General features: G+C 38.5%; 1 protein-coding gene across 1 annotated transcript in view; it reads right to left on the minus strand.

The window, feature by feature from the left end:
- PDE10A (phosphodiesterase 10A) overlaps nucleotides 1-12,403 on the minus strand; it is a 279,677-nt gene that overhangs the window by 112,103 nt on the left and 155,171 nt on the right. The window contains exon 3 of the mRNA XM_077811808.1: nucleotides 3,207-3,235. Coding sequence (XP_077667934.1) covers nucleotides 3,207-3,235 — 29 coding nt within the window. The remainder of the gene's footprint in view (nucleotides 1-3,206; nucleotides 3,236-12,403) is intronic.

Here is a 12,403-nt window from a genome sequence, read left to right on the forward strand (position 1 = left end):
TGTTATAGTCTTTATTCTATTAAATTTACAACTTACAGTGGTATTACCTCTCTCTTCTAACTAGTTTACATAGTTTCAGCTTCAGAAGATTTCACCTGTAATAAGAGTATGGTCCTGCAGCAGACTCACAAAAGGAGTCTGAACTCAAAGCCGGGAGGAAGGAAAGCGTGGTCGGGGGGAAGTGCTTAAGATGCCTGTATTGCTGTGAAATTAGTAAGGCTTACCTAATGAGTAATGATAATACCAGTTGATTCCCTCCATTGTGAGAAATAAAACTACAGGTAAGGAAACTAAACATCTCCATTCTCAGGAACTTTTATTTATTCAGAAATAGATTTTGATTTTACAGAAACTAGAAAAACTAAAAAGGCACAAATTTCTCCCACCGTACAGGATGTTTTGGAGGAAACTAAGGGGAAAATTCAATACTCAGAATTACATACACACACGCACATGATACCTTTGGCTTCGCTGCTCAAGTTTATGCTTTTATATGGTAAATATGACAAATTACAATTAGGTTCAGACTGTTCTGAGATGAGTGAGGTGGCGTTTCTTCTTTTCTATGATTTTGGTTAAGAAAACAGCAGTTACACACTAGTTACCCTCTCATTAGTTACCCCTTCCACACCATGATCATTTTAATGAATCTAGGTTTGATGCATGCACAGCTCAACCAAGTGACTGTTTGCAGAACTCTCCATATTGGCAGCTAGTTAGGGAGGTGGTAGGGGTAGAAGGTTCTAGACTCCATGCCCAGGTAGCTCTAACAAGCCTTAAACTGATGACTTGCGCAAATGTGTGCATTGTGCTGGGAGATATGTGTTGATTTGTGTGGGTGGCAAATGAGAGGTGCATGTTACAGTGAGGGGCTGTGTGTGTCTGGGGTCAGTGTGTGTGCTGATTGTATTGCTTTGTGGGTGGTTTGACTGATTTTTGTCTGGGGACTGTGCTGGGGGTTTGTGTGTTGATTTGCGTGTGGTTTATGCTGGAAAATTTTGTGTTCCTTTGTGTGGATTGTGATAGGGAGTTAGTGCTGAGTTGTATGAGTGGCAAATCAACCCCTAAAGAACTGTGGCAATTGGGCCAAGCAACCCACTATCCGTTCAGTCTAGGACTCTTGCCATAGAAACATCTTTCTGATAGCGACTAACAGTTTTGTAAGTGCATGCCTGGAAAAGATGAATTGTACAATGCTTATTTCTTTCGTAAAACAAGATACGGTTTTCAAGATTACAGTACACAATTAGCACTCAGTAGTTGGGTTCAAAAAACCATGCATGTAATCCCCGGAATTTCAACAGATTTCACATATCTTGGATAAACAGTCTCTACTAGACTTATCCCCTTAAAGACTCAGACCACAGTGAAGATGAAAACTGCAGATGTACAATACAATTCTGGGTGTGAAACTGAAACCTGAAAGGCTAGTCCTGATTCAGATACTGATGCTACTGTATTTGTTTGAGAGTAATTATTTTACACATGTATAATTATTTATATTAATAACTTAAATACCAGGATAGTGTCAGAAAAGTAACTAATGCTACACAATGCTTTTTTATTTCCTCTTCCTTGTCTAACTTTTATTTTATGCTGTGTCATTGTTATAAGGATTATAATCATGTCAAGACGTGATCTTAGTAATGTTTAAGAAATTTGGAAAGATTGACTTTATAGTAGGTCCTTAATCTTTAAATTTCCACCCATTTAAAAGATTCTAACCTATTTCTGGGCAGAAGGTTTCTTAAAAGGTTATTTTATTATCACTTCTCCCTCACAGACAGATATACTAAAAGGTTTGGATGACAAATGTGTTGAAAATATGCTTAAATAATAAACTGATTACTGTTGGTTTTACCTTTAAGTGCAGTATATACTTAAATTCCTTTAAAAGTAATAGTATTGTTACTCTAGATTTGTTTTTCTATGTTGTAGTCTTCTGTGGTGACTTTTGATACTGTTAAAAATTAAAGTTGCTACATGAAAAACGTATCAACAAAATCAAATAACATTTGTAAATCTTGAGGAAAAAATGTAAACAAATATTCTGATTGAAAGAGATACTGAACTTGACTGTCTATAAAACTTTCTACCTTTAGCTTATTCAAAGTTATCATAAGATTGATGGTTATTGGGCTAATGTTCCTTTTTTTTTCCCCGCTGTGAGGGTAGCATTAATAGGTGTGAAAGAAAAAAGGCACTGAAAAAGACCATCGTTTGGCTAGGGCTGATGCATCAAGCAAATCTACCATTCAAAAGCGAAGTGTAGAAAAGGCTGTTGATGTCCCTTAATTACATGATTATATCTATGACTGGCTCATGAGATGACAGACATGGTAATGTCACTGGTGGAAGAGAGTCCACAGTGAAAAAGGGAAAAGCAGAGAAGTGTGTTTAGAAGGAATAAAAAAGGTGGCAACCATTTGTTTGTGTGGCAGATGGAAGGTTAAGAATGCAAATAGAGCAGAATTATTTACCAAAATATCAAGGTACAACATGGGAGCAGAAAGACATCACCACCTAGTTACCACAAGATACTACATGGTAGACTATGGTAACTCTTTCAACATGAAGTATTTGTTCATTGTATATATCACCCAGATAAATAGGGCACTGAGACAGAAAGAAATACATAATTCTCAAACACTGAAGTTGTGTCATATTAGTTTTCATTCAATAGATTGCAAAATATTTTACAACAATGAATTTAGTTCTTCGGTACCCTACCATATCTCAAAGGGCAGAATTATATAGGACATAATCCTTGCCTTGTTTCCTCTTCAATAGTATCATGCATGCCATCTCTCATGGTAGTAATACTGATTAAATAGTGGGTAGTCATATTAACAACTAGTCAGAACATTCAAAGTTGCTATGAATTTCCTGTTTTCGTTTAAGCAGCCTTGTTCACATGGGATCATACCAGTAGCTCCTGTATAAGCTCCCTTATTTTGCTAATGAAAAGACATGACCGTCACTCATTTACAACTAATCAAATGTTTTGAATAATAGGATTTAGTATTTTAATTGCTCTGCAAGTTGTCAGTTAGATATACTTCTCTGGAGATCTGATTCATTCAGGGAATAGAGCATAGCCTTGATCAGAGACTGAAAGAAAGTTACCTCAGGTGACCAGTGGGCCAGAGAGACCTCTTTTTTTTTTCTAGTGTGGGATGGAGAGATATCTGTAAAGCAGTACTTACCCTGCTGACTTCCTTAGGAGGTGACTCATCTGTGAGGAAACAAAGCAAACAATTAGGTTCTAGAATGAATGTAGAACAAGATATTGTCCTTCAAGAAAATTTGTACTGTTGTACAAGACTTTCTCTGACTTAAGTTCATTATTTTGGTTGAAATGTCTGTTTTTACTGATATATATTCAACTGGCTTGCCAATAGTCAAGGAGTATAAAATTCCACACCTAGAACCACAGCAACAGTCTGATTAAACAGGTGAGCTTTGCTGCTACTCTTAAATTAGGACACTATTAGACAAGCTGGGGAAGTGAGTTGCCACCAGATCCCACATGTGCAAGGCTAGAAACTGAGGGCTCGATTCTGCTCTATTTGATGCCAATGACAATACCCACATTTACTTCTTTGGGTGCAGGCGCAAGCCTTAATGACCAAGAGCACATTGATGATGTTGCCTGGCGTAACATCAAAAAAAGAAGCATAAATTATAGAAATATATCTCATCATGTCTTCCATTTTTAGAATACATACAGGCTATACTGTGCATTTTTTGAAGTTTACATTTCAAGTTATAAAGACAGATATAGCAACGTGGCATATCTTTAAAGGATTATGCAACACTTCAGCAAGTGAACAAAGGGAAAGTGATCATACAATAAGAGACCCTCTATGACATGAAGGTTATTATGAACCTACAGTCTCATGTGTCTTCTGTTGCATAATTATTTCTAATAAGAAAACAGGGAACAATCTGTATCTTTCTATTTTTGATCCCACAAGCTAAATTATTATTTTTTGGACATGTCGCACACCCACTATCAAAGAAACATTTTTTTAAAAAAAAAGCGTTGGTGACAAAGTTCTGGACAAAATTTACAAGGAAAGTCTGATATCACTAATCGTGTTCATCTCCTCAAATTTGTTTGAAGGATGCTAAGTAAAATAACAGATTTCATGGTGATGAACCATTATGCCTGACCTTAGTTCCGAAAAATAAATCTTACATTGAAAATTCTATGCACAAAGAGTACAGAGATATGCCCAGCTGAGCCATTCTAATTAGTCCTGTTAAAAACTTATCAATGGACCTCTTGCACTTTGCAGTATGACATACTTATTGTATACGGAAGTGTACATCAAAGACAATAGATCACCATCCCTGGCTGGATCAGTCCAATGTGATTGTCCTTGCAATCATACGGCTTTCATAGCATTTCAAGATGTGATTCTCACTACAACTCCAACTGACAGCCAGAATATGAATAAACCAAATGCCACAAACCTAAAATCAGCAAAGAGTCTATCATGTTATATGCAGCCTGATTAGATCTTCATTTAAGATAAAAAGAAAAGGAGTACTTGTGGCACCTTAGAGACTAATAAATTTATCTGAGCATAAGCTTTCGTGAGCTACAGCTCACTTCATCGAATGCATTCAGTGGTTGAAGTGAGCTGTAGCTCACGAAAGCTTATGCTCAAATAAATTGGTTAGTCTCTAAGGTGCCACAAGTACTGCTTTTCTTTTTGCGAATACAGACTAACACAGCTGCTACTCTGAAACCTGTCATTTAAGATAGTAATTCCAACATCATAAACACCAATCCATGGCTATATATTGTTCCGCACCTTCACCATGACATTGTGATTTCAGACTCCTCTCTGAGCTAAATAATTTTAGCTGTATAATCTGCTTAATGTGAAACAGCATTTCATTCTTCCTGTAAATATTTTATGCAAGGCTTTGGTATATAGGTTACCAGACATTAAGAGGTCTTGCAGTCCACAATTAATGCCTTTATTATTATTTATATTTTCTAGTAAGGAAGCATCTAGAGGCCCTAATCAAGGTTTGGATCTTATTAGTGCTAGGCATAGGACATGCCACGTGAAAAGACAGTCTCTTGTACCAAAGAATTTACAATCTAAGAGTATCAATAAGTGAATATAACAAACAAATGGGGAGGAGGGGATGACACACACAAGGTATCAATGAGACAATTATGATTAGAATAATAAACAGCAGTCACAACACTAGCCTCCTAGCCACTGTCTTTTTCTTTGGGGGTGGAGGGGACACGCATCACACTGGTGGGTTTTAAGGAGGAATTTCAAGGACAATATAGTGGTGTTGCAGATTTTTCCACTATGCTTCTCCCAGTGGCAGCATTGGGAAAAGCACAATGGTATCTGAGGGAAAGCAGAGGTCAAAGGCTAGATGCTAACCAAGAGGCGACAGGACAGGGCTTCAGCATCAAGGGTCTTAAAAGCAAAGACAAGTTATTAATTCAATATTCATAAATGGCCTGTTCCAAAGTCCACTGAAGTCAATATAGTCTTTCCACAGTCTCCAATGGACTTTGGAGCAGGCCCAAAGTCAACAAGCTTTCATGACAGACATGTCCCAAATGGAACTTGAACCACAGTGTTTAATACGTTGAGTTTCAATTCTTCCAAACTGAACCACATGAGAACTGAACATACTGGTCCATTAAAATTCCAACTCTCAGTCTCCATAGGGAAAGCATGTTACTCAAGATAGAGCAACAGTAATTGAGGCAAAACAGTCCCCAACCCACATAACAACGAGTTCTGTAATAAACTGGGGCTCAATTCTCCTCCCCTAAATTCCTACAGCTCCCATTGGCGAGGAATGGCGAACCACGGCCACTGGGAGCTGCGGGGGACTGTGCCTGCAGATGGTGAACGTAAACAAAATGTTTCACAGCCCACCAGTGGATTACCCTGATGGGCTGCATGCCGAAGGTTGTAACCCTGTGTTACAGCATCCTTGGAGTTGGTTCTTCTAATGAGCACCTGAACGTATCCAGTTTACACCAAAAACAGGAACAATTACTTTCCATAGGATGAGTTGGTGAAGCCCTTCCAGCTTTAAAAAAGCCCTGCGGGCTCTTTTTACAGCAGTAAAACAAGCACTGTGACCTGGAGGACCTGATGTATACTGAATTTATTCTTTTGGAATACAGGGAAATGTAATGCCCAGGGACATTCAGTGTTGAAGGAAGCACGTGGAATATCTGTCGATCTCAGTTTGATGTTTGTACTTGCACTATTCTACAAATCTACACTATAATGTGAAGCAGCCCTTCTTTGTGGATCATTTCCATGCAATGAATACAACAGACATCACTGGTGGAATGGCCTCTTTTCATTAATGATTTTATTCAACAGCAGATTGCTAACAGAATCAGTTAATACATCAAAAGAATGGAGAAAGTGGATATAAAAGGGAATGCCCTGGATCTGTACACCTGTGTTTATTTAAAAGACAGCACATAAACACACCAAGTCCTTTTTTGTAACTCAAGCTCTGCAACTTTAAGAGTTATGAGACATTCAAATAAATTGATTAGTAATTAAACTATACAAAGGTGCATTTATCTTAACACGTAGTATGTGAATCCTGCCTAGCAAGTTAAAAGCTTAGGGCAAAATTCAGTCCCATTCTATGTAGATGGTTCTCATTTAGTCAATGGGGATAGGCGGAATTGACAGAATTTGGCCCTTAGTGGAAAGTGGAATACCAAACACATGTAGTACACAATTTTCAATACAATTTTTTCATTAAGTTTTGTCCAAACAATCCATGGTATCCATCTTTATGACAAGCAAGTCCACGGCAAGTTTAAATTTTGGGAGTCATGAGAATGCAAAAGAGAGTGTGCTGGGAAAGTCTTCTATTACCATGATCTGTTAATTCAAAATTACTGAACAAAATGTTAAATTTAAAAAAAAAAATTCATCTTTGGACTGACGGGGAAAAAATATCAGCCATTCCCCCACTTTCCCAGAAAGTTATAAACATTTTTAAAAACAGGGTTTAAAATGAAATTTCTTCCCTTGTAATGACAGCTGTATCTTGTCAGTAATATGACACTTAAAAAATAAAACAATGGTCCATAAAATCAGTCCTTCCTTCACTTACCGGAGTGCAGGGTTTCAAGCAAGGACACACTAGAATGGCTCACACTGGCTTAGCAAGACAGCACTTTTATTTTATTTTTTGAAGAGGCTATCATAGAATCATAGAACTGGAAGGGACCTCGAGAGGTCATCTAGTCCAGTCCCCGGCACTCAAGGCAGGACTAAGTGTTATCTAGATCATCCCTGACAGGTGCTTGTCCAACCTGCTCTTAAAAATCCCCAATGATGGAGATTCCACAACCTCCCTAAGCAATTTATTCCAGTGCTTAACCACTCCGACAGTTAGGAAGTTTTCCCTAATGTACAACCTAAACCTCCCTTGCTACAATTTAAGCCCATTGCTTCTTGTCTTATCCTCAGAGGTTAAGAATGATAATTTTCTCCCTCCTCCTTGTAACAACCTTTTATGTACTTGAAAACTGTTACCAGGTCCCCTCTCAGTCTTCTCTTCTCCAGACTAAACAAACCCAATTTTTTCAATCTTCCCTCATATGTCATGTTTTCTAAACCTTTAATCATTTTTGTTACTCTTCTCTGGACTTTCTCCAATTTGTCGACATCTTTCCTGAAATGTGGCACCCAGAACTGGACATGATACTCTAGCTGAGGCCTAATCAGTGCAGAGGAGAGCGGAAGAATTACTTCTCGTGCCTTGCTTACAATACTCCTGCTAATACATCCCAGAATGATGTTTGCTTTTTTTGCAACAGCATTACACTTTTAACTCATATTTAGCTTGTGATCCACTATGACCCCCAGATCCATTTCCACAGCACCCTTTCCTAAGCAGTCATTTCCCATTTTGTATGTGTGCAACTGATTGGTCCTTCCTAAATGGAGTACTTTGCATTTGTCCTTATTGAATTTCATCCTATTTACTTCAGACCATTTCTCCAGTTTGTCCAGATCATTTTGAATTTTAATCCTATCCTCCAAAGCACTTGCAACCCCTCCCAGCTTGGTACCGTCCACAAACTTTATAAGTGTACTCTCTATGCCATTATCTAAATCATTGATGAAGATGTTGAACAGAACTGGACCCAGAACTGATCCCTGCGGGAACCCACTCATTATGCCCTTCCAGCATGACTGTGAACCACTGATAACTACTCTCTGGGAGCGGTTTTCCAACCAGTTATGCACCCACCTTTTTGTAACTCCATCTAGGTTGTATTTCCCTAGTTTGTTTATGAGAAGGTCACAAGAGACAGTATCAAAAGCCTTACTAAAGTAAAGATAGACCACATCTACCACTTGTTACCCTGTCAAAGAAAGCTATCAGGTTGGTTTGACAAGATTTGTTCTTGACAAATTCATGCTGACTGTTATTTATCACCTTATTATCTTCTAGGTGTTTGCAAATTGATAGCTTAATTATTTGCTCCATTATCTTTCCAGGTACAGAAGTTAAGCTGACTGGTCTGTAATTCCCCGGGTTGTCCTTATTTCCCTTTTTATAGATGGGCATTATATTTGCCCTTTTCCAGTCTTCTAGAATGTCTCCTGTCTTCCATGACTTTTCACAGATAAGTGCTAATGGCTCAGATATCTCCTCAGTCAGCTTCTTGAGTATTCTAGGATGCATTTCATGAGGCCATGGTGATTTGAAGACATCTATCTTGTCTAAGTAATTATTTACTTATTCTTTCCCTATTTTAGACTCTGATCCTACCTCATCTTGTGCTCCAAACTCTAAACTTTCAATTAACATCAATTCTCTAGCTCTTATGGTTGAAAAATTTTCAAATGTGAACCAAGTCTAACACAGTGGAGTGATATCTCCCTGATTCCACAGACAACCTGAAACAATGATTCAGAGAAACATGAATTGCCCCATTTGTTTCAGTGGCTGTTAACTTTGAAGCATAACAATGACCATAATTTAATTGACAAAATTGTTAACTGTTGTTAAAATGGCAGATCATGCAGGAAAACCTGCACATTCTACAGTAAGTGGTTTCTTATTTTGGCATACCAAGCAGATTGATCTTTCTTTGTGAGCAGAGCCTGGGAGAGTGCATCTACTTTATTTCCAGCTCAGTCTCTACCATCAGGGTGTAACTTAAGATATTCTGTAATAATCTCTGGAATCATTAGCACTGTGTAAAGAAATGATCTAGGGAATTTAGTTCCTGCATTGTATGAGTTGGTAATGTCATCAACTGTTGCAAGAGCAATATATGTATGTCCTGTTTTTTCAGATATTAGAATCCTTTGGGATATTACTACAGTCTGGTTGGCTGTGGACAGAAACTATGCTGATAATCATTCCTGCTACAGTTCAATACGTGTACAGATTGTAATTCCCAAAATATGCCATGTTCCTGGAAACTCTTATAATTAACTAGGCCACACTGCTCATAGTTGTGTACTTTAATACACTGTCTGTTACAATTGTGGTTTGTGAGGCACCTTCAATTAGTTAGCAAAGCTGCTTCCATCACACCTCTGAAGAATGTGCAATTGAAACAAGAAGTGAGTTTGCCGTTCTAAAGAAATGCAATTGGGCACGTGTCAGTTTTCGAGCAGAGTTCCTTCATTTAGGTTGTGCTTAGGATCTAAAGACTGATAAGTTTCTTTGTTGTTAATCCAAGTACAATCAATTCTTGATTAGACCAGAGAAGAACAAACTGTCAGGTGACCTGGAGAGAATGTGGGAGCTGCAAGCACTATGAGACAACTCGGTACAACTACTTCTACATACTATTAATAATAATTCCTGTCTCTACTATATCACTTCCCAGCAGTAGATCTCAAAAATTTTAATGTATTTACCCTCATAATACCTCTGTGAGGTGGGGAAGTGCTATTACCCCCATTTTACAGATGGGGAACTGAAGCACAGAGAGTTTAAGTGACTTGCCCAAGGTCACACAGGAAGTCTGTGGTGGAGCAGGGAATTAAGGTTGACATCCTGCAAGGAGGGAAAGGAAATAGTTCAACTACAAAATGGGGGGAATATAACCAAGTAGCTATCCAGCTCATTAAAGCAGTTATTTTTAAAATCTTTTCTCCTTAATACTTTGCAAATGTTCTTTAAAAAAGCCACAACACCATCATACCCAGGCATTAATGATGCCACAAAGAATGTGTGCGGTAGTGAGGGGAAGTGCCATAAGAGAATCTCAGTTTTAAGTGGTTCACAATCTGACAACTTTGAATGACTCAGCCTTAGCATGTGTAATTATGACTAACCTCTCTACATATAGCACCACAGGTGTGCATAGCACTTAACATGGTAATAAAAGACAACCCCTGACCAAAAGAACTTCCAGTCTAAACTAAAGGTGGGAAGACAGAAGAGGAACAGAGAAAAAGATTAGAAGGATGAAGGGAAAGAGTACATAGAAGGTGGTTATGGGGATACAGTAGAACTTCAGAGTGACTAACACCAGACTTACGAACTGACTGCTCAACCACACACCTCATTTGAAACTGGAAGTATGCAATCAGACAGCAGCAGAGACATATACACAAAAAAGTAAATACAGTACAGTACTTGTTAAATGTAAACTACTAAAAAATAAAGGGAAAGCAGAATTTCTTATGCATAGTAAAGTTTCAAAACTGTATTAAGCCAATGTTCAGTTGTAAACTTTTGAAAGAACAACCTTGACGTTTTGTTCAGAGTTATGAACATTTCAGAGTTATGAACAACTTCTATTCCTGGGGTGTTTGTAAATCTGAAGTTCTGCTGTCTTCTCCTTCTTTCATGCAGGGCCAGCTCTTGGTTTTTTGCCCCCCCCCCCCAAAAAAAGATGGCCAGAATGCCGTTCCTGCAATTGTGCCGTCCCAAGCATGTGCTTGCTTTGCTGGTGCCTAAAGCCGGTCCTGCTTTCATGTAGCTTGGGTAGGTAGCAACAACTACAAATTTATATCTAAGTTTGACAGCCAGCACATTACCACAGAAGTGAGCTGCTGAATATCCTTCAGGGCCCCAGAAAAAGAACAAACGGAACACTCAGATACGATGCACTCTATTGTTTGTGCCTGGTGATCACAGTTACATACAGGTGTTTGCCTCATTTTCCATTTAAAGGGGGTTTGTCCACATCTCCCATGAGCTGTCCAGATGCTATTCAATCTGCACCAGCCTTTCCAACACAAATCAAAACCCGGTGGTTCCTCAACAGGATCAATGACAAGCAGTTTGTTTTGAGCAAAATGCTTCATACGACTCTCCATTGAGCCTCAGCACCGAAATTCGGTGTAAGGGTCTTAATACAGTTGCACAGAGGGTTGAAGGATTTTAATCTCATCTTTGGTGGATTCTGCAGGTCATGGTGTAGTGGGATCCTTGCATTTGCATTAACATGGTTAAGAAAATGAGAAGTCTGAGCAGCTCTTCTAATCTGTGGAGGCTGGATGTGCGATAGGACCAGAAGGCAGTCAACTATAATTGGGAGGTAAAGTACAATTCAAGCTACTTGCTAAGTTTGTTTTGGTTTTATAATATTTTGTGTTAAATGGGAACCTTAATTTTGGAATTTTGTGCTTTCAAAGTTTCATCCTTCAGATATGCATATTTTATAATAGAAGATGTAAACTTCTATTTTACAGAGGGGGATGATTTTCTCACAGCTGCACACTGATAGACTAGAGTTGTACTGAAAAAACCATGATGCCAAGCAGTCTTTCAGCATCTCAACCACAATTTATCTGATGGGTGTATTGAGGAGACACCTAGTAAAATGACCAGTCATTTGTAGTCAAAAACTTATTAGTAACAACAGTACTGTAGGTTTCAGAGTAACAGCCGTACTGTACTGTACAGTACTGTAGTTTCCCTTTGGTGTTGAACTGCTTTCTGTTCTGTGCAGAAAAATAATGTGGTACTGTATTTGAATATGTTTCAGATGCACAGATTAAGGGCTGATGTTTATGGTCAACAGGAGCGTTAGTGGGGGGAAACTGCAGTATGAAGTCAGGTCAAATATCACCCAGATTTACACCTCATAGAACTCCATGGAAATCAAAGGGACTTCTGGGATATCAGTCAGGAGAGATTTTTTTTTCCAGACATGGGGAGAGAGGGGGAAAAAAAGTAGTAGTAGTCTAAGCTTCACCCACAAACTCCACACACTTGAGATGCCAAAATGACACTGCTCAAGGTAGACTGGTCATCAATTAAAAATATGATCATGCATTCTCTCTGTGCTCTCCTGGGCCCCTTGAGTTTAGTTTGCTCATGTTTAGCCATGGATGATACAATAGTCTTATGACTTATGAGCAGGCCTCTAGAAGTTGTGACTGGACAGAGTCAA

Source organism: Eretmochelys imbricata, chromosome 3 (genome assembly GCF_965152235.1).
Source record: "Eretmochelys imbricata isolate rEreImb1 chromosome 3, rEreImb1.hap1, whole genome shotgun sequence".
Classification (NCBI taxonomy): domain Eukaryota; kingdom Metazoa; phylum Chordata; order Testudines; family Cheloniidae; genus Eretmochelys; species Eretmochelys imbricata.